Consider the following 23,929-nt stretch of genomic DNA (forward strand, 5'->3'; position numbering starts at 1 on the left):
TTTATCTGATTAGGCTTTGCGGTGCGGCTTACGTTGTGTTCCCTCCCAAGCCCCAGCTTGGAACGAGCGAATACCCCGTACTGCGATTCGTGGAAGGAAGCTTTGCTAATACTCCCCCTTCCCCATGGGGGAAAAAGCGTAAAGGTATATTTTAATTGGCAGCGGCGGACCCCGATAGCCCACGTGGGCGCTTCCAGGGGGAGACTCCTTGTATCTCCATTAGCCCCCTCGCCCTCTCCCCCTCAGAAAAGACAGTCGAATTGGGTGCTGCTCCTCTGGGCATCGGAGCCTCCGGGAAAACTCGTGCAACGCGGGCTTATTACAGACCTTGGGGGGTTGGGGGGGGGGCAGGGCCAGCTGCTGGCAGCCGGGGAAGATCAGCCCTGATCGCAGGCCAGGCCTAGGTACCTACCCGTGCATGAATTTCATGCGCTGGGCCTCTAGTAAACTAGAAGTTTGTTGCTATCCACTAAATAACTTGCTGGGATTTTCATTATTGTTGTTGTTGTTAATCCTCATCCGAGGATATTTTCTCCATTGATCTTTAGAGGGAGTGCAAGGGAAGGTGGGGAGGGAAGAGGGAGAGAAAGAGAAGAAGGAGAGAGAGGGAAAAAACCATTGATGTGAGAGACACATCAACTGGCTGCTTACTACACACACCGCAACTGGGGTCATTCAATCCATGCAACCTAGGTTCATGCCCCTGACCAGGAGTTGAATCTGTGACCCTGTGGTGCATGGCCAACACTCTAACCACTGAGCAACACCAATTATGTTGAATCTACAGATCAAGTTTGGAAGAACTGATATTTAAACAATATTGAGTCTTCTAATCCATAAACATGGAATATATCTCCATTTATCTAGTTTTATAAAAAATTTCTTTCATTAGAGTTTTGTAGTTTTCCATATATATGTAAGTATAATTTGTCAGATTTATACCTAAGTATTTCTTTATGTATGTTCATGTAAATAATATTGTGTTTTGTTTTTAAATATGTTTTCATTGATTTCAGAGAGGAAGGGAGAGGGAGAGATAGAAACATCAATGATGAGAATCACTGATTGGCTGCCTCCTGCCTGCCCCCAACTGGGGATTAAGTCCAAAACCTGGGCATGTGCACTTGACCAGAATCCAACCCAGGACCCTTCAGTTGCAGGCTGATGCTCTATCCACTGAGCTAAACGGGCTAGGGCTAATATTGTGTTTTTAATTTCAAATCCAATTGCTCACTTGCTGGTATGTAGAAAAGCAACTGACTTTTGTATATTAACCGTATATCCTGCAACCTTGCTATAATTGCTAATTAGTTCCACGAAATCCCAATTCTCTGGGATTTCCTACATAGACAACATGCTGTCTGTGAACAAAGAAGGTTTTATTTCTACCTTCCTAATCTCTATGCCTTTTCTTTCTTTTCTGATTGCATTAGTTAGAGCTTTCAGTATAATGTTGAATAGGAGTGGTGGAAGGGGACATGCTTGCCTTTTCCCAGTTTTAGGGAAAAGCATCTAGTTTCTCATCATTAAGTGTAATGTTAGCTATAGATTTTTGTAGGTGTTCTTTATCAAAGTGAGAAAGTTTCTCTCTTTCCTAGTTTTCTGAGAGTTTTTTTCTAAAATAACGATTGGATGTGAACTGTATCAATGCTTATTCTACAACTTATAGATATAATCATATGATTTTTCTTTTTTAGCCCTGTTGATGTGATGGAATACAGCAATTGACTTTATAATTACTGTATTTATAATTTGTGTACCTGGAAGAAATCCCACTTAGTTGTGGTGTGTGACTCCTTTTATGCATTGTTATATTCAATATGCTAATATTTTATTGAGGATTTTTACATGATGTTCATGAGAGATACTAGTCTGTGGTTTTCTTCTCTTACAATTCTTTATCTTTATGGTTTTAAGGTAATGCAGGCTTTATAGAACAAGTTAGGAAGTGTTCCCTTTGCTTCCATTTTCTGGAAAAGGCTGTAGAGAATTGCTATCATCTTTTCCTTAAATGTTTGATAGAATTCACCAGTGAAACCATCTGAGCCTAATGTTTTCTGTTTTGGAAGGTTATCAATTATGGATTCTGTGGGAAGAGCTCAAGAGATTTATCTCAGTGCTGCGGCCGAAGCAACGCTGTGAGCACACTCCAGCGAACAGGCTTCCTTGGCACACCAGGAAGTGGCAACGCCCGCCTGACAAATCTCCAAGAGCCACCTACTCTCAGCCCCGACCCTCGCGCCCATTGGATAACATAGCAAGCGTGTCCCTGTTCTATTGGCAGCTTACCCCTTTATATACGGCTGTACTTCCCCAATAAACTGAGATCTGTGTCTCTGAACCTGGTCTCCGGAGTCGTGCATGCAGACGCCCCAGCGCATTGGGCTCCGTCGTCCTCACCCCCGGGAGACCCCCTGTTCCAGATTCAATTATCTTTAATAGATATAGACCTATTTAGATGATTTATTTCTTCCCGTGTGAATTTTGATAGTTTGTGTCTTCTAAGAAATTGGTCCATTGCATCTAAGTTATAAAATTTGTAGGCATAAAGTTATTCATAATATTCCTTTACTATTTGTAGGCATAAAGTTGTTCATAACATACTGATCCATGGGATCAGTGGTGATGATCTCTTTTTCATTTCTGGTAGCAATAATTTGTATCTTCTCTTTTTTTTCTTGGTTAACCTGGCAAGAGGATTTTCAATTTTATTAATATTTTCAAAGAATCCGCTTTTAGTTTTGTTGGATTTTTTTCTACTGATTTCTGCTCTTTACTTCTATGACAGCCTCTTAGGTACTATTTCCCTTCCCACTTCTGCTCCTCTCCAATCCTTCTACCATCTCACAGCTGAGGTCATTTTCCTATAGGTCAAAACTGATTATTTTTCACCTGCTTAAAACACTCCGGTGGCATCTTCTGCCCTCAAGATGAAGCCCACTTCTTACTATTATCACCACAGCCCTGCATGATTTGGTCTGTCCATTCCTCAGATGTACCATGTTTCACCCTCAGGCCTCTTAGAACTTTGACAACACAGAAAAAACAAATATAAAGTCTCTACACAAACATGCATTTCAATTGTAGATAAAAGATACTTAAATAGGCCAACAGAATGTACAGGAAACTCTTCAATTGATTCATATTTTAAAAGACCATAAAGACAAAACTAAAAAAAAAGGGCTGGTAGTCAAAACTTAATATAAAATGGATTTAAAAAAATAGTGTTAGAGAACAAGAGATAATGAAATCATGAAAAAAAAAGGCAGAAAAAGGGTGCATTCAAATATTTTTTCCTCTGTGAAGGTATATAAGGACAATACAGAAAATGTAAACTCAAAAGAAAAAAAGGACCCACAACCCCACTATCATAACCACTATTACATTCTGCAGTAGTTATTACGCTATATTCAGATATAATTACAGTGACAGGCTTGAAGGCTATACCCCCAATGACCCTAAACCAGTGGTCGGCAAACTGCGGCTCGAGAGCCACATGCGGCTCTTTGTCCCCGTGAGTGTGGCTCTTCCACAAAATACCGACTTCTGCGCATGGGCCACGAAGTTTCAATCGCACTGTACATACGCACCCGCACGTGGTATTTTGTGGAAGAGCCACACTCAAGGGGCCAAAGAGCCGCATGTGGCTCACCAGGTGCAGTCTGCCGAACACTGCCCTAAACCCTGGCATGTTAGAATCACCTGGGGGAACTTTCAAACATTAAGGTACTCAGGTAGGATTTCTGATCAACTAAATCAGAATCTCTGGGTGATGAGGTCCTGTGTTGAGAAACACTATATAGACATACTCCGACATGTAGGCAGGGGCCTTATCTCAAAGGTGAGTTTATTCTGAGTATCAATCACCTGGGAAAGTGGAGAGTTCCTCAGACAGGAAAGGGAATTTTTAGAGCAGTGGTTCTCAACTGCATATCAGACTTACATGGGGAGCTTAAAAAACCCAATGCCCTGGCTACTCCTCAACCCCATGACTTTACAATCTCTGGGGCAGGGGTGGGGAACCTTTTTCCTGCCAAGGGCCATTTGGATACTTATAACATCATTCTCGGATCATACAAAATTATTAACTTAAAAATTAGCCTGCTCTATTTGGCCAAACATTTCATTAACTCACTCCTAATGCCTTGGCAGAGCCAGACCAAATGATTTCGCAGCCTTATACGGCCAGCCAGATGTTCCCCACCCCTGCTCTAGGTGGTGGATGAAGGCATCAGTAAATTTTTAAGCTTCTCAAGTGATTCCAGTATGTAACCTGGGCATGTGCCCTGACCGGGAATCAAACCGGCAACTCCTCTGTGTGCAGGCCAACACTCTAATCACTGAGCAACACCAGCCAGAGCTATTAAGATTTTTTACCAACGGGAAGGATGAAATTGCCATTTACTGGATAGGAAAGATTCTGGGAGGCAGGGGGTATGAATCAGTAGCTGGGTTTTGGACATGTTCGGTATGAGATGCCTAATACAAGTAAAGCAAGTAATTGCATAAATGAGTCTAGAGTGTGAGGAAAGAGGACTGGGCTTGAACTATAAATTTGAGAGTCATCAACCCAGATATATTTAAAGCCTCGAGACTGAATGAGATCATCTAAGTGGCTGTTGTGAGGCATAAGTAATACAGAAAGTACCTAGGATGGCAATTAGCACACAATACATGCTCAACAAACACTTTCCATCGCAGCTACAGGGAACCTGCCAGGCTCTTCCGGAAACAGGAAACTATGCCTCAGGGTATAACTTGCACTGCCCCATGCATTTAGGCTTTTCACAATTTTGGTTTTCACAAGCCTTTGGGGGTTAAAAGATGTTGGTTTCAGCTTTCAGGTCTTTGTATCTTCACGTGTAATTCCTTATGCAATGAGTCTGAGCATTAAGCTCCCTACGTCTGCCACTGCCCGCACGGCGGCTGTAAGGCGCCGCACTGTCACAGCGGGCCAGACTACCTGGAGCGCGGAGCACCTACCCACACCTGCAGAAACAGAGGAAACCTCCGCTCAGTTAAATCAGCTCCCCGAAGGCTGACATCAGCTCAGGAAACACACGCCCGGCACCAGGGTCTGGCTCCTTCATGGCTCCAGATGGCTCTTCTCTCTGCGGGACTAATGGGCACATTCCTGGCTCATGGGGTCATATTCCTCTTCACAACTGAGACTGAGATAGATACCCCTAGGGTTCTGTCTAGAATGTTCTGCCTCCAGATAATGGCAGGCTAACCCCATCTCTTCCTTTGATTCTCTGCTCAAATGTTACTTTCTCAGTAAGGCCTGCCCTGACTACGCCATTTAACTTGCACTCGCTTCTCCAGCATGCCTTTGTCCTTTGTCATAGTACTTATCATCTTCCATGATAGTGAAAACATTACTTATTTATTACATTTTGTTTATTAACTATCTTGTTCCCTGGTATATCCTCAGAGCATGGAATATGGCCTGATGCATGGCAATTGCTCAAGAAATTTGTTGAATGAATAAGGAAGTGCTTACTTAAATGTTAGGGCAGCAGCCTGTAGCCCTGAACCTTTCCCCAGGTCCCTCAACTTTGAACTCTTTCAGAGAACCCAGAGCCTCCCCAGGGACCAGACCCGAACCTCCTGGAGGCATCATCCAATTGGGCCGTCCCTGAGTGCACTGAGCAGCCGGGGTGCCCACCCCCAAGGGAATACAAGATTAATTCTTAGGCGCCTAAAGGCCAGCAATACCCAACTCACCAGCCTCTCGTCCTGGCTATTCCTGTTCATTCCTTCAATTATATCCTTGTCAGTTTCCTCATCCTGAAGTCACTGCTCTCTGCTTCTTCTGTGTGGCCCACTCTCCCACCTCTCTCCCCCCTGGACCATACTCTGACTTTCCACTGTGTTCTCTGAAGCCTTGCTCTTTTCCATCCGCAGCTTCTTCAGTGAACGTTCCTCCTGCCTTCTGCTTTCATAGTAACCTTGGTATCCCTGAAAACACCGGATTCTCTACTGCCCTGTGCAGTGGAGGCTGCTCCTTCTACTATACCCCATGCACCTGAGAATCCCTTGTGAACTCCCTGTACTCCATTTAGGCTTCCAAGCCACCCTGTTTAAAAACAAGACAAAACCCTGTTCATTGCTCATGGCTGGTGCTCAAGAACTATTTACTAAATGAATAAGTGAGAAAATGAAATCTGGGAATGGAACCAGAGGCAAGCTGAGGTTCAAGTCTCATTTTGGGGCTATATGCTTCCCAGTTTACCAGACACTGATAAGGGTACAGGACATGTTGAATGTCATCCTTGGGCGATTACTATTATTCCCACTCTATAGTGGGAAACTGAGGCTTAGGAGTTAAACAACTCACAGCGAGTGAGATATGGAACTGGGCTTTAAAAATTCATGTCTGACTTCACAGCCCATGGTTTTAACCTCCAAAAACCACTGCCCCCCTGAACAACAGAGCTTGCAGTTAAAAGGCAAGGTTTGTACAGCTCACTGCATCTAAGAAGCCTGAATCATTTTCATGGTGCTCACAAGTGATTCTGTCATGCAGATATAAGCAGCAGGGACGTCTCAAAGGAAACAGAAAACGATTTATTCCACAAAGACACGATTAAAAGAGTATCGTAAAGATAAAAAATCCAAAGCATCTATTTCTAGATTTTTTTGAGTATCATAGGATATAGAGATATTTTAAGAGCATTTTGATATATAATAGGATCTCAAGAATAGAAAGCACCTGAGGTGGAGAGATGATCCTCATGCAGCTATACCTGTGCTGCATTCTTAATTGGGGTCAGCCAACTATGATTTGTGGGTCAAATCCAACCCTCTAGCTGTATTTAGTATGGCTCTTGAGTTAAGAATGTCTTTTTGCTTGTGAAACTCTGATTTCATTTTATATTGATATTAAAACATTTTAACAGTGAAAAAGAAAATAATGTTTTAAAAACTTTTAATGGTTGGGGAGTATATTTCATGACATAAAAATTATATGAAATTAAAATTTCAGTGTCAATAAATAAAGTTTTATTGGAAAACAGCAATACTCATTTGCCTATATGTTATCTATGGCTGCTTTCATGTCACAGCAGCAGAGCTGAGCACTGTAGTTGGGACAGAGACAATAAGGCCCCCAAACCCTAAAATATTAACCATCTGACCTTTTACAGTAAAAAGCTGACCAACCACTGTGACAGGTCATTTCCTCTGATTTATCTTCCAGTTCAGTAACTGCCTTCTGTTGTATCTAATCTACTGCTAAATCCTATTGCGTTTTGCCCTGGCCGGTGGCTCAGTTCATTTGAGTGTTGTCCCATACACCAAAGGGTTGCAGGTTGGATTCCCAGTCAGGGTATATACCCAGGTTGTGGGTTCAGTCCCTGGTAGGGGTGCATATTGGAGGCAACTGATAAATGCTTCTTTGTCACATCAGTGTCTCTCTCTCTCTCTCCCTCCCCCCCTACCTCTCTCTCTAAAAAAAGAAATCAATAGGATTAAAAATAATAATAATTAATAAATAAATCCTACTGAGTTAATTCTGGTTACTGTGGTTTTCAACTTAGAAGTTCTTTCAAATCTAATATTTTACTTTTTATAGTTCCGTATTCCACGTATATAGCTTAATCTTGTCTTTTATTTTTTAACTATAGTACATACAGTACAATTATAGTAACTATAACTGCTTTATAAACTGTGTCTGGTAATCCCAATGTCCTCAGTCTTTGGGAGTCCCTCTCTGCTGTCTGTTATCTTTCCTGGTTCTCACTAATGGAGCCTGATTTCCTTGTGTGCTAGTTATTTTTTACTGTCAGCGGCTCATTTCGTTGAAAAGTTATCAGTGAGGAATTCATGTCTTTTCCCAGAAAGGTTTTGCGTTTGCTTTTGCCAGGATTTGGAGGCACTGCCAGTCTGAAACACCTTAAACTTAGAGTTCATGGATCACCTGAGTGATGAGAACTGGCTGTGAATGCCGCGTGTTTCGGTTCCTTTGCCTTACTGCCCTGATCCTCTCGGTGCTCTGGCGACCTTCCCTGCTGTCCTGGTTTGGGTGTGCAGGCTTAGTTCTAGGTCATCCTTATGTTCAGTCTTTTGGGATTCCAATTTAATGTAGAATGGACCAAAGATGGACATATGCAATATAACCGACCTGGAGGCTAGAATGAGAAGGTCTAACATTTCATCAGTGTTTCAAAAGAGGAGTTGAGAGAAAGTGAGGCAGAGGCAATATTTAAAGAGAAATGGCTGAAAATTTTTTCAGGACATATAAATTCTTATACCTAAGAAGCTAAATAAATCCAATCAAAATAAATGAAAGCAAATTCTTACATTTGCATACTTATTCATACTTTATAGAACCCTTTCTTTTATTCTTCATAAAACCTTAGCACTAGGTACTGTTATTTACACTTTTCATAAGGCAAAACTGGGATCAGACATCAAAAGTGAATTATTTAAGGTCCTTTAAATTAGCAGCAGGGGCAAAAGTCAAATTCAGTTCTGACCCAAGTTCAACTCATTTCCTATACTAGTACATTAGAAACAACACAGCAGAGAAGAATTTGTAAGGGTAGATCTGAATATCGCTAAGGAACTATCCCTCAAAAACAGAACCCCCCCCCCGCCCCCCGCCCCTGCCCTAACCGGTTTGGCTCAGTGGATAGAGCGTCAGCCTGCGGACTGAAAGGTCCCAGGTTCGATTCCGGTCAAGGGCATGTACCTTGGTTGCAGGCACATCCCCATTAGGAGGTGTGCAGGAGGCAGCTGATGGATGTTTCTCTCTCATCGATGCTTCTAACTCTCTATCCCTCTTCCTTTCTCTCTGTAAAATATCAATAAAATATATTTTAAACAAACAAACAAAAAACAAAAAACAGAACCCCTAACTTGGAAACTTCTCCCTGGAAGCACATAAAAACCTTTCCCACCTAACTGCGCTTTCTTCTGCAGGCAGCACTGGGCTGAGAAAGCCTTAGTAGTAAGAAAGGAAAGTCTATCTTGTACATTAAATTGTGAGTTAAATCAAACGAAGCCAAGCTGACTCAAAGGGTTTGTGGAACCAGCCTGATACACAACAGAAAGCTACATGCAGCCTACTGTATACCATCCAACGGTCAGGACAGCAGGGCACGGTGTCCCCCTAACCGCCTCCCCCCCGCCTGCCTTGTACTCTTGAAGGCAGTTTAAATACTGTAGTTAATGTATCCCACATTGCATGTCTTTTGTTCATCAGGAGTAATTACTACATCTTCCATTCTGGTGGCATTTCACTGGCTTATTAGCTTACACTTGATTTGTTTTTTGGCCCAGAGCACTAAATTAAGGCTTTTTTTAAAGTGAAGACTGACCTAGCCAGTGGCTCAGTGGGTAGAGCATCGAACCCTACAGTCCACGGGTTCTATTCCAGTCAAGGGCACATACCTCGGTTGCAGGCTCAATCCCTGGTCCTGGTAGGGGTGTGTGCAGGAGGCAACCAATCGATGTGTCTCTTTCACATTGATGTTTCTCTCTCTCTCTGTAGCTCCCCCTCCCTTCACTCTCTCTCTAAAAAAAAAAGGAAAAATATCCTTGGGTGAGGATTAACAAAAAATTGAAATAATAAAATAAAAAAGGGAAGACTGTGGCTTAATGAAGCCCCATTCCCCAGGGTGTTGCACGTAGCTGATGTCTCTATTAGCTTGGTATAAAGAGCAGACCATTCTTCCCTCATGGCTGCCTACACGACGTATAAAAGCTGGGAGAATGACAACTCCTGAACTCACAGTACGAGGCACCAGAGCCAAGAAGCCAGATGCCAGGAAAAGAGGGCCAGATGCCAGACAATTCAGTGGGAAAGCCAAAGAGCCCCAGATTTGACGTGTTGTGGCAGGTGTGGTCAAGGCCTCATGCAAGAGAGGAACAGGAGACACAGTCTGATCTTCCGTGTCTGTCTCATACAGGAAGGGGCCACAGGTATACTCAGGTGAGTAACAACAGAGAAAAGCCACCGGCAGTGTTGCAACCATGTATTGCACATCAACCACGTGAGAGGTCCTGTGCAGGGCATGGACACACATGGCGGACAGAGCCTGACTTCAGGGCTTCCTGATCTCGTCATGCACCTGTCACCCATCCTCGAAGCCAAGTGTACAGTGCTTACTGAGCACGTAGTGAACATATGCCAGTACTGTCTAGGCGCTAGGGAGACCAAGAAGGCAAGAACAGGGGAGGATCTGGAAGGATTAGACACCAGTTACCCTGAAAGCCACTATGAATCAATTCATTTCAATGAAATCCTCATATGACAGAAGAAACCAGAGTCAGAGTGGTAAAGTAGCTTGTCCCAAATCACAAGGAGAGTAAATGGCAGTCTGGGATTTGAATGAAGCTTTGCCTGGCTCTGAGCCTGTGCTCTTAATAAAATAATAATCATTCCACAGTTAATTAAGTATAATGAGATCATTGGTGACAGAGGTAGAAAATTTACAGGAAACATGGAGAAAGAGATAATCCTATCTAATAATAGACAAACATGGTAATTAACCATACCTCCGACATGCTTCCCATTGGCTAATCAGGGCGACATGCAAATTAACTGCCAACCAAGATGGCGGCCGGCAGCCAGGCAGCTGAAGCGAACAGGAGGCTTGCTTGCTCCAGTGATGGAGGAAGCCAAGGTTCCCTGCCTGCCGCTGCCGGCCTCTGAGCTGCACTCTAAGAAACAATGTTGCAATTATAGAAGCTAAACAAACCCCAGAAACCTGCTTTCGGCCTCGGAGCTGGAGCTGCAACAGTGTTTCAATTATAGAAGCCAAACAAACCCAGATACCTGCTTTCAGCAGCCGAGGTCTCAGAGCTGGAGCCGAGCCTAAGAGCTAAAGCCGGCTCTCAGTTCCAGTAACAGCCAAAGAAGGTAAATAAATCCCAGAATAAAGAAAAAAAGGAGAGGTTGGGAGCTTCAGTCACCTGCCAGCCTGAAAACGGCCCTCAGCCCCTCACCCAGACTGGTCAGGCACCCTAGTGGGGACCCCCACCCTGAAGGGGGTGTGACCAGCTGCAAACAGCCATCATCCCCTCATCCAGCCTGGCCAGGCACCCAAGCGGGACCCCCACCCTGATCCGGGACACCCTTCAGGGCAAACCAGCCGGCCCCAACCCGTGCACCAGGCCTCTATCCTATATAGTAAAAGGGTAATATGCAAACTGACCCTAACAGCAGAAGGACTGGGAATGACTGGTCACTATGACACACAATGACCACCAGGGGGCAGACGCTCAATGCAGGAGCTGCCCTCTGGTGGTCAGGGTGCTCTCACATGGGAGGAGCTCTGCTCAGCCACAAGCCAGGCTGACGGCTGCCAGTACAGCGGTGGTGGTGGGAGCCTCTCCTGCCTCCTCAGCAGCGCTAAGGATGCCTGACTGCAGTTTAGGCCTGCTCCCCGCTGGCAAGTGGACATCCCCCGAGGGCTGCCGGGCTGCCAGAGGGATGTCTGATTGCCAGCTTAGGCCCAACCCCCGGGGGAGTGGGCCTAAGCCAGCAGGTAGTCATCCCCTGAGGGGTCCCAGACTGCGAGAGGGCACATGCCGGGCTGAGGGACACCCCCCCCCTCCGGAGTGCACAAATTTTTGTGCACCGGGCCTCTAGTTTTATATAAAAAGGAGGTCGTCTTTGAGTTTTCCTAGTGGACAAGCAAGGAAGGAAAATTTGAGGCACAGATAACAAACATATGCAAAGGCATTGGAAAACGGAGGGTATACCTGTGGGAGAACAATAGGAGGAAGACAGGGGCTTGATCACGGCACGCTTTGCAGACCAGGCTGCAGAGCATCTTTGAGACGCCACTGACTCCTGCTGCAACCCAATCACCCTCCAGTCTGGGAGCAGAAGCCTTTCTGGGGGCCTCCTTGTCCCTCAAACTCCTTGCAGTGGCTGCCTGTGCCAGCCAAATCTAAGGTCTCATGGACACCCACAATCCCATCCTCTGCAGGCCCCTGCAGACTCTAACGTACTCCAAAATTCTGCTGACAGACTGAGGACAGAGGCCCCTGGGAACCCAACAACCACAGGCGTTTTCTCATTCTACTCACAGTTTAGAGTCCAGCTTCAGGAGGAAGCCCAACCGATCATACTCTGAAAAAGAAAAGAAAGCAGAAAATGTCACCTAAGGCAGGCCCCTGCTGACACTAGCAGGCTGCATCCCCCGGACCTAGACCACGGGGACAGACAAGTGCTCCCGAGAACAGATCAAATACACAGCCACAACTAAATTTACGTCACAGAACCCTTACTGACCACCTGTTTTGTGAAGGACCAGGTTCAAGCCAGATATTTACCAGGACGTCTAGGCTGACCAGTCCTCTGCTGGTTTATAACTGCCTTCCTGTTTAAATGTAGGGCTCGAAACTTAAATTTAGAAAACCACAAAACCGGACCCCTGGAAAAGTTGGGGGGGTCAGAAGTAATTCTTGCTTCCTCTAAGCTCTAAGCACAATTTTTGCTCAATCAGCACATTAACTATGGGGAGAAGATGTGGCGGCCAAGGGGTTCTCAAACCCATGTCAATGATTCTCTTCATAACAATCACAAAGAACGGATAGATCTGCCCTGGCTAGTGTGGCTCAGCTGGCTGGGCGTCGTCCCATGCACTGAAAGGTTGCTGGTTCGATTCCCAGTCAGTCTGGGTTGTGGGTTCAATCCCCAATAGGGGGTGGGCAGGAAGCAGCTAACAGGTGTTTCACTCTCACACTGATGTTTCTTCCTCTCTAAAAATAAGTTTAAAAATCAATAAAAAAGAATTGATATATCTGATTACATAAGAAATAGGAAATTTAAAATAAAGTCCAAAAACAAATTGATAAGATATAAGAAATGATAAATTAATATTTTATTTAATTCTTTATGTCTTGCCTCATTTGAAAATGAAGTTGAAGTAGCTTTTAAAAAAAACAACTGTATGAAGTACAGGTTTTGAAAAGAATAAATAAGGGAACCAAAACATAAATAAGCATAGGAAAAATAATAAAATGCAGCCAGGACAAAAATACCCAAAGTGGATGTGCTAAGGTCCTCTGTGCTTGCCAGAGGAGGATTAAAGATCTGTTCCCCCAGATTTCTCACAGCTAAAACGAAATGCAAAGAATTGATATAAATGGTTTACAGTGTCCACAAATAAACCTGGAGAATCAGTTACTCCTGATACTAAGACTTGAAGGAATCCCGCTGTGTCCCCAAAAATATTTGTAGACAGAAAATACAAGCAGTGTCACAGAACTGTTTCTTATAACTTTGTTCAATGATTGCACTGTGTGTGTGTGTATGTGTGTGTGTGTGTGTGTATAGAATGGCTTCACTAAAATAAAGGTTCTATGAATGCAGTTCTCAGCTGGCCTAGCTTCATATGAGGATAAAACAGAACACTTAAGACCAAACAACCACATGGAAAAGACCAGGCAGCAAGGCCTCCGAGGAACTCAGACTGCGGTAAGCAATGAATGACCAAGACAGGAAAGTCCCACATACTGGCAAGTCCCTCCCCGGAGTCATTCTGCAACCCTGGTTAGGGCCACACTTGTGCGCTTTCAGAAGCAGCTAAGCTGTGGTGAGAGAATAATTCCTCTTCTTAAAACTGAAGATACCGACTAGGACACATAACTCAACAGAAGGCCTGCCTCCCAAGAGCACAGACTTGGGCAAATGAAATCCTTTCCTCAAAATAATTCTGGTTTTGCTCTAAATCAGATAAATGGATTAGAGGCTTAGCTCAATAATAATCAGAAATTAAACTGAACTAAAAACAGAAGAAGGTTTCAATTGAAAAACTAAACTAAAAACAAAATTTGCAAAAAGTTAGTTTCCAAAGTTTAACAGTCTCAACAATCCTGTTGTATCATTCCCTGGAAAAGAAAACCTCATTAACTTGCCAAACACCTGTTGCTTTTCCCCTAGGTAGTCATAACCTTGTGGCAACTGTCCTGCTATTGTTCCTCAGACCCGAGCGTTGACTCCCTTGGACCCGCTGGATGTAGGATGAATCCACATTTCGGCTGATTCCTTCCAGAAAGGCCAGAGAATGTTTTCTCTCTGTTGCAAACTCAAATGTCAGGGGCCAAGGAAAAACATGAGATAAACAAGGGAAGCTGAAGAATGTAATACCATCCCATAGCAGCTCACATTATTTATTTTGGTTGCATTAAAAACAAATTGTTGAAATGTCTTATTTTTAACCACATATTTTCTGTATGGTAATCATATCGGTGGTTTAGTTTGCCATGGCATCTTAAGTTGTGTTTTACACACACACACACACACACACACACAATTAATTGCAAAGTGTTCTTACGTGTTTAATATGCATTCTTAAAGAAATTATGACCCCTCCTGTTTTCTCTCTTTTGTTAAGAGACATGATGACCAGAAATATTTCATTTATTCTTTAAGAAAAGGTATCTGTGTGGCTCAATGATGATAAATGGGAACTGACACTGGCTTCAGCCAAGATGGAAGGGCGTCCATCTGGAGACCGCACGTCTTGTCTAAGGGGCAGCCTCCGCCAGCTCCAGCTAACAGCAAACTGTGCCAGGCAGCGATGCGGGCCCAGCAATGCCACATCTTCTGATTTTTTCAAAGCCAAGAATCTGGATCTTTTAAGATAAAATCTCTCTGTTTGTAAACATTGGCAACAGATGTGAGGGGAATTGAAAAGATTACGAGGCTGAGAATATGTGCATGGGCAGAACACAGCCAGCAGGCTAACGACTGACAAACTCTGTCCTAGGCGGGCAGCTCACCAGGGCTGGAAGCACTTCTCTTTTGTGGCTGCACACAGTACCTGGTCAGCAAATATTTGTTGACTGTTATCAGGATTATTTGGTCACAGTGTTTATAAAACAAAATCCAATTAGTCTACCCAAATGCCAAAAAGAAAAGTTTCAGCCAAGCCTCTAGAACGGTAAGTTTCAGACACTACGGTAGGGTGCTAGACTAAGATGCAAATTTTCAAAGGAAATATCTGAATACTTGTTATACAATTCCAAAGGCCCTCCCCACATCAAGTATAAGAGTAACTGGTTGTGAGGTTAAGGGAGAAAGGATTTGAAGACTTTCTTTGGAGAGCGCAGTATTATGAACACCATCTCTCTTAAGGGGCAGAATGGGTGGTACATACATGTGTCAGCCAAGCCTGGTGAGGGAAGCAGAGCATAACCACTGAAGAAAGGGGACACCACGGACTGCCAGCTGCCTGGCTTCTACCTGACAAGTGTAAAGGCCACGAGACAGCTGACTGAGAAGGAGCGAGCTGCACTGGAACTGGCTGCACTGCCAGAATTGGCTGCAGAAGAGGATGCATGAATGAGCTAGTGGGATTGTTTTAGGTCCTTTTCAAAAGGTCTGCCCAGTGGGTTGACAGGTCTTCAGTAACAGGGGAAGACACAGGGAGTCCCAGGAGCTGCAGAAGGAGTGAGTGAAAGGCTTTGGTGCATGCATTACCCACATCGGGAACTGCAGAGGGGAGGTCCCAACTTGGAGGGGGGTCTCCAAAATGCCTGCAAGAACATCCCACAGGAAAGCCAGTTCAGAGAGTGCCAACACTACCTTATGTCTTTTCTGCTCACAGTCTCCTTCCCTTCCCCACCAATTCCAAAGAGGCCAGAAACAGTAGCCAGCAATGGGGGCGGAGAAAGACAAGCAGAGTACACCCTTTTCCGGGGTCAGGCACCACTGGTACTAAGCCAGTGATGGCGAACCTATGACACGCGTGTCAGAGGTGACACGTGAACTCATTTTTTTGGTTGAGTTTTCTTAAATGGCATTTAAATATATAAAATAAATATGAAAAATATAAGTCTTTGTTTTACTATGGTTGCAAATATCAAAACATTTCTATATGTGACATGGCACCAGAGTTAAGTTAGGGTTTTTCAAAATGCTGGCCATCACTGTACTAAGCCCTAATGCGAGGAGGGGAAGTTACTATAACTGAATAAATTGAAAGCTCTATTACAAACGTCTGGATACACTAATTTTGGACTTGGTGACTCAATGTGGCCATGGGATTCTTATTACCTCAAAGGTAACAAAAATTCTCTGGACTTCCTACACTGAAAGCAGTTTAAGGGGACAGATGGAGACAAAGTGAAGTTGCCTGTGCTTTATCCCCGAACGCTTCCACATTCAATAAACTAGTAGTGGTTGCATTAACTTAGGCAAATAGGACATTTAATGGTTCATACAGCCAAAGTGTGGGCAGGGCCCGGTGCAGGGGCCCGGGGATGACTAAGAGCGACTAGAACACTGTTGCCAGGATTTATTCTGTCTGTTCCTTCCCAGAGGTTCTTTCCCCGACTTCCAGTTGTTTCCTCACACAGATGCACTGATCAGCTGAGCCCTTAAATTCCAGTTTGGAATTATACATTTCTCAGACTCTGACTCGTGTTTCTCCTCCAGGGGACTAGAAGGTCTACTGAGGCATCATCACTACACTGCGCTTGCCGTGTTAAAGGAATGGTGAATGAACACCTTCTCTGTTAGGCCAAGAGCCCCGTATCCGTGCCCATCACCAAATGTTTAGAACTTAATGCAGTTCTGCCATTAGTTGCTCATGAGTCTGTAGTGCACATCTATTGTTTATGCCCTCTTTTTAGAAATAAGCCCCTTAAATTTCTTTCAGGGAACGGCTCTTCTATCATTGCTGGCAAGTGGTGAGACTGTCCCTGAGTTTCCCTACTCAAAGCGTAGATGCTTGGCAAACGCTAGGTTGGTTGGACTCTTTCCTTTTTTTTTTTTTTTTTAAATTTTTTAAATATATTTTATTGAATTTTTAGAGAGAGGAAGGGAGAGAGATAGAGAGTTAGAAACATCGATGAGAGAGAAACATCGATCAGCCGCCTCCTGCACATCTCCCACTGGGGATGTGCCCGCAACCAAGATACATGCCCTTGACCGGAATCGAACCTGGGACCTTTCAGTCGCAGGCTGACGCTCTATCCACTGAGCCAAACCGGTTTCGGCGGTTGGACTCTTTCTTAAGCTGAGTGACACCAGGGAGAAAACAGTGGGCTGAAGAGATGGACCATTCGTTGCCATCTAGATTCCTGGCACTGCCCTTCATGTCCTTCCTGAGGGCCAGCTGTTAGGCTTTTAATTTGATTCTGTGGGTACCACGTCTTTCCAGTAAATTACTTTTTGTTTTCTTTTTCTTTTTTAAGTTAGCCAGGGTCAGTTTCTGTTGCTTACAATTAAACAATCCTAACTTTATATGTTCTCTGTTTCTCCAGCACCTAATTAGGGTCTGGTACAGAGTTGGTGTACCGTAAATGTGCTGGATAAATGGGAGAATAAACGGAGTAACCAAATGACCAAAGGAGCCTAACAAGGAGCCGTTACAAAGTCCTGGATTCTCTGTCTTCCTCCTCCCTGTACTGTGAGGGCAATGTTAGCGGTGCAGCAGTGGCAGCAGCGGTAGCTGCTTCTCCTCACTAGTCTGATCACCTTGTACACTAGTGCTTCCCTGGCTCTGGCCATTCTTGGCTTTTACTTTGTGGTTCCTCCCCAACTTTTTTTTTTTTAATTTCAGAGAAGAAGGGAGAGAGAGAGAGAAACATCAATGAGAGAGAATCATTGATTGGCTGCCTCCTGCACGCCCCCTACTGGGGATCAAGCTCAGAACCAGGCATGTATCCTTGACTGGAATCAAACCCAGGACCCTCAGTCCACAGGTTGACGCTCTATCCACTGAGCCAAACCAGCTAGGGCTGTGGTTCCCTTTCGATGATTCCAAATTTTCCACAGTAATTCCCTCCCATCTATATATATAAAACCTTAAGTGGCCGGTCGAGCAGATGATGTGGTGGTCAGTGTGCTCCCAGGGCAGGAGCGCTGCTCAGCTGACCAACGGATGCCAGACTCCGGACTCATGGCTGGCGATCACAGCTGCAGTGGCACGAGCCCTCTCCCACCTCCAGGGCAGCGCTACTGAGCAGCGGCAGCAGGAGGCAGGCACAACGGGGCTGGGATGAGTGGGAGCTGCGCCCAGCCTGGGCTCAGGCTCCTCCCCCGGCCACCTGCAGCTTCCCACACTGCTACATCCCTCGGGGGGATGTTGGACCAGCCTGATCTCCACAGGGATGCAAGAGGGCACAGGCCAGGCTGAGGGAAACCACTGGTGCACAAATTCGTGCACTGGGCCTCTGGTCATTTATAAAAGCCTAAAATTTAACTTCCTCCACCAAGGCTTTAGAGCAGCAGTTCTCAACCTGTGGGTCGCGACCCCTTTGGGGGTCGAACGACCCTTTCACAGGGGTCACCTAAGCCCATCGGAAAACACATATATAATTACATATTGTTTTGTGATTAATCACTATGCTTTAATTATGTTCAATTTGTAACAATGAAATTTGGGGGTCACCACAACATGAGGAACTGTATTAAAGGGTCGCGGCATTAGGAAGGTTGAGAACCACTGCTTTAGAGGCTCCTGTGTAACCAGCAATTGCCCCATCTCCAACACAGCAGGGATCTTACCTGACAAGCACTCTACTCTCATATTCATAGGCTGTTACTGAATATGCCACACGGTCATAGCTGTTACTGATGGTCTAATCTGTGCAGTTCCTCACGGAGTCCCCAGCCAGAGGAAAGTGGAAGTATAATCTTACATGCAAACTAGAGCAGAAGCGATCAGGAAGGCCCAGGCATGCTGCTCTGCGAGTACAGGTGCACAGCTTCTTACTGTCGGGTTTGGGCAAGGCTGTGGATCCCACAGCATCTCACTGTGTACAAATGTGTTCTTGATGTGAGTTCAGCTTATCCAATGGAAATGCTATTTTGAGTGTATCAACTCTCAGGGACAATTCACCTCTGGGGAAGCTGGCAGCCAAGCCCAGGTCTCCCTGGCAGTCTGCTGATCCCAAATCCGTAGTAAGAACAGAAGACTCTGGGACTCCCAGGTCAGCCTGGCACAGTGTGCACCAATGTGCACTTACGCTCTCCCAGCACCTGAGGGGACACTACTCCCAGGTGCCAACTCAGCAAGTCTGCAGCCACACAGCGAAGGAGGGATGTTTAGTCTGGTGGTTTAGGCTTCCTGTCTCAGCCAGGCTGGAAAGCCCAGCATTACCAGAACCCCTGAGTGAGGAGCACATGTGTGTCCTTTGCCTGGCTCCAGGTGGGAAGGGCATCAATGATGCAAATCTCTGCTCTCCTCCTTCTGCACCTGCACCCAGTCAGACCTGTGAATGCATAAAATGCTTCTTCAGACACCTAAAGCCTTTGAAATTAATCATTAACTCTCCCATTGCCATTTCAAGGGATAAACTGGTGTTCTACCTCATGTAAACTCCTAGGACAGTGGTTCTCAACCTTCCCAATGCCGCGACCCTTTAATACAGTTCCTCATGTTGTGGTGCTCCCCAACCATAAAATTATTTTCGTTGCTACTTCATAACTGTAATTTTGCTACTGTTATGAATCGTAATGTAAATATCTGATATGCAGGATGTATTTTCATTGTTACAAATTGAACATAATTAAAGCATAGTGATTAATCACAAAAACAATATGTAATTATATATGTGTTTTCCAATGATCTTAGGCGACCCCTGTGAAAGGATCATTGGACCCCCAAAGGGGTTGTGACCCACAGGTTGAGAACCACTGTCCTAGGAGGTTCAGAAATTGGACATAAACAAAAGGAGGCCATGCACTAAAGTGTGTATGCACCTAATAATGAACTTCTCTGTATATAAGGCAAAATTAACAGAATTACAAGAAGAAATACACAATGGGTCTCCTGTCATCAGAATGGAAACACATACACCACTAAAAAAACAGGCTCACTGTCAGTGAGAATTTAGAAGATTTGAACAATTAATAAATGTGAACTAACTGATACAAAGTACCTTACATCCAACAAGTACAGAATGAACATTCTTTTCAAGCATATATGAAAACTGACATTTTCATATGAACATTTATGAAAACTGACCACCTGTGAGGCATAAAACCTGACAAACAAATTTATGAATATTGAAATAAGCTCCTTTTTACTCAACATTTAATATATTCCGTAAAACTTTGTATTGCAGTTTGCTCATCATAATTCTACAATGTAAAGAAAATTAGAAATGTTTTCACAATGCCCTATTTAGATAGCCTAAGTCCCCTCCTGCTTATGTCAGCATGGTGTAAATTGTTACCACTTTCTACCTATGCTCTCATGTGTCAACAGCGGGGAGCACATAACAGTGAGATCCTATTCCTGGATGAAAGGAGACCCTGAAGGTTCCCTGAGCCCAGTGTCCTATTCTAGGCTCACCTTCATGCCACTGAGTCCCCAAATGGAATTTCAGGGACTACATGTGTACATCATGAGCCAACAGTGCGACTGGCAATTTTGTTCCCCAGTGATCTACTTCCTTCTTTTGTTCTAAAGAACCACCATCAATTCCCATCATGGTGCTTTTGCACGAAGCAGGTGCTTACTAAATAACTACTGCTGTTGACAACAATGCGTATTTCCCACGAAGACCAGTTTGAAGACTCTTACTGAGGTCTATGAAGTTAATTTATGGACTAAAACTATGGACTTTGTTCTCTCAGAAAATGGCAGTGCTTCGTATTGGAGTACACAAAGCCAGGAGGGCAGGAGAGGCCACTGGGCAGGAGAAGCTTTGCTGCCAGATTTTCTCGGAAAGGGTCTCTGGCTCCAACCTCCGAGCTATGATGAATTGCTAAGTGCAAAGGGCACAGGGCAAAAGAATGAGGACCGATCTTAACCAAAATAGGTCCCTCATTTCTGAAGAAACGACACTGCATAGTCTCTAACGAAAGTCATGAGCTATATTAAACTTAAGGAATACAGTCATGGCTTGGGTGGAGGAGGAAGTTGGCGACAGTTACAAATGGACTGTTAGACATGCCAGACAAAGGGAAAAACTGAGGGGAACTACTGTTTGTTGAGCATACTGTGTAGTCAGGACCTCCGCCTACACTCCCAATTTACTCCTTACAACCCTGTGAGGTAGGTATTATCTCCATTTTACAGATGAGGAAACAGAATGAGAGAGAGGAAATAACACGTTCGATAGTCCCAACCAATAAGTGGACTAGCTGGGATGTTGCTGATCCAGCCCAGGTCTGACTCTGAAGCATCTTTATGTTATGCCACACTGACACTGAGAGGAAAGAAAAAAGGTGACCCTCATATTAGAAGAGCAGCTGCCATGAGAGCGATCACCTACTATTTATCTCCCCCCCCCCCCCATCCCAGGGTGGTGTCAAAAGGCCCTAGTCCTGCCCACACATGAATTGTGGGAGTCCACAGAGGCCTGAGAGGGGCTGGCCAAAGTGCAAACAGCTCCCACATCATCCCAAGTCAGGGAAATAAATCATAACATAGGGTCAATTAATCAAAGACAAACTAAAATAGGAAAAGCAGTTTTATAAAATAAACACAGAAAAATCCGCTGACCTAGACTAAACTAACTGACCTAGTAAATAACTTGGAGGTTCACAAACTGAAACCCAGCCTCAAATGGATGGACGTTGGCATGGGGGAAAGGAGGGGCCTAGCAAGGAGTTCCGGATAAGCCCGGGTGCCCTATGACTCGGAGCCCTCCATCCAAGCACAGCACAGCTCTTCTGCGGTGTGACACTGCTGGGCCAATGGACAGTGGAAGGGAGAAGCCCATCCTGGTGAAGGCAAAATGGTCATGCACCAATTTCCCCTCTATCCTGGGAGAACAGCAGCTGGGCATGCAGTGAATTCAATTCGATTCATGATTATCAAGTGTGTCCAGACCACGCCAGGGCATCCTGCAAAAGAATTATGAGGAAGAGCATGCCAAAAGAACAGCTGGGCCCTGCACAGTGTGGCTCAGTTGGTTGGAACTTCATCCCATACACTGAAAGGTCTTGGGTTCAATTCTCAGCCAGGGCACATACCTAGTTGCAGGTTTGGTCCCCAGTTGGGGTGAATATGAGAGGCAGCCAATCGATGTTTCTCTCTCTCTGTCTCTCTCTCTCTCTGTCTCTTTCTCTAAAAAGAAATAAAAAAATCAATAAAGATATCCTCAGGTGAGGATTAAACAACAACAAACAGCTGGGCCAGGAAATAGTTTGTACCTTAAACTTTATGGAGCTTGCCACCTAGTAGGTAGGTAAGTATAAATAACCACCAAGCAATTATTACATAAAACAAGACAGTGTCCCTCTCTCCAGCAGTGTCACACCGCAGAAGAGCTGTGCTGTGCTGGGATGGAGGGCTCCCAGTCATAGGGGACCCGGGCTTACCAGGAACTTCTTTTTTTTTTTTTTTTTTAATATATTTTATTGATTTTTTACAGAGAGGAAGGGAGAGGGAGAGAGAGTTAGAAACACAGATGAGAGAGAAACATCGATCAGCTGCCTCCTGCACACCGCCCACTGGGGATGTGCCCGCAACCAACGTACATGCCCCTGACCGGAATCGAACCTGGGACCCCTGAGTCCGCAGGCCGACGCTCTATCCACTGAGCCAAACCGGCTGGGCACCAGGAACTTCTTGCTAGGCCTCTCCCTTCCCCCCATACCAACATCCAAACAAAAATAATTTTATTTTTCCCAGTTGTAGGAGGAACATGCTCACTGTAAAAATCAAAATGCAAGATGGCGGCATAGGTAAACACCGGAGATTGCTGCCTCGCACAACCACTTCAAAAATACAACTAAAAGGTGGAATGGACATCACCCAGAACCACAGGAAGGCTGGCTGAGTGGAAATTCCACAACTAGAAGGAAAGAGAAAAGCATACCGAGACTCAGAGGAGGCGCAGTGCAGAACTGAAATACTAAGGTGCGGAGGTGCGCGTGGAGTGGGCTGGCGGCTGAGGACACGGTTGTCTGTTTCAATCGGGAGGGAGTCTCTGAGCTCCAGTTCCGGGTGAGTCTCTAGGGACCCAGACTCAAACGGGAGAAGCGGGACTGTTTGGCATCAGTCAGACCCGAGGGCAGCTTTCTCTCCGAGGTTTGCAGCGGTTGCTGGGACACTGAGAGGCAGAGCCTCTGGGGACGGGACTGAGAGCAGCCATAACTGCTTGCTCCGCCTGCCCTGTTGATCCCATGAGACGCGCCCCGCCCAAGCCCTGCACAGAGGCATTTGCGGAATAGCCTCAGGCAAAGGCTAGATTAGCACCTCCCCAGAGGACAGAAGTTCTCCCACTGCAGACACAGCTGATTTTCATAGCCGGCTGGCCTGGAGGTCAAATCCCTCCCAGTGATACCTACAACAATCAAGGTTTAGCTACAAGACTGCGCACAAAGCCCACAAGGGGGTGCACCAAGAGTGTCTACCTCAGGTAATTGGGACACTTAGCACAGAAAGCCACTCTATCGACACAGCGAAGCATAAAAAAAATGCCGAGACAAAGAAACAGGACACAAATGACAGAACTGGAGGAAAGCAGGCTGCTGGATATAGAATGCAAAACCACACTTTTGAGGTCTTTCAAGAGTCTTCTAGAGTCTGCCGATAAACTTAATGAGATGTACAAGAAAACTAATGAGACCCTCGATGTTGTGATAAAGAACCAACTAGAAATTAAGCATACACTGACTGAAATAAAGAATATTATACACGCCGAAGTTGGTTTGGCTCAGTGGATAGAGCGTCGGCCTGCGGACTGAAAGGTCCCAGGTTCGATTCCGGTCAAGGGCATGTACCTGGGTTGCGGGCACATCCTCAGTGGGAGATGTGCAGGAGGTGGCTGATCGATGTTTCTCTCTCATCGATGTTTCTAGCTCTCTAGAAACTCCCAATTAAATCTAATGAATTGTATAGTATTCCGCTCTCTAATTTGTTCCTCTCCCCCCCCCCCATAACTCCCCTCCTTCCAGGTCCCGCCCACCCTCCGCCCTCACTCCCCACCCACTGTCCTCATCCATAGGTGCATGATTTTTGTCCAGTCTTCTTCCCGAATCTCCCATTCCCCTTTCCCCCCC

General features: G+C 45.1%; 1 protein-coding gene across 1 annotated transcript in view; it reads right to left on the reverse strand.

Annotated features, from left to right (window-relative positions):
• ST3GAL3 (ST3 beta-galactoside alpha-2,3-sialyltransferase 3) overlaps positions 1 to 23,929 on the reverse strand; it is a 167,106-nt gene that overhangs the window by 70,610 nt on the left and 72,567 nt on the right. The window contains exon 4 of the mRNA XM_023752809.1: positions 12,043 to 12,085. Within this exon, the coding sequence (XP_023608577.1) occupies positions 12,043 to 12,085 (43 nt within the window). The remainder of the gene's footprint in view (positions 1 to 12,042; positions 12,086 to 23,929) is intronic.

This window comes from Myotis lucifugus, unplaced genomic scaffold (genome assembly GCF_000147115.1).
Source record: "Myotis lucifugus unplaced genomic scaffold, Myoluc2.0 scaffold_37, whole genome shotgun sequence".
NCBI lineage: Eukaryota > Metazoa > Chordata > Mammalia > Chiroptera > Vespertilionidae > Myotis > Myotis lucifugus.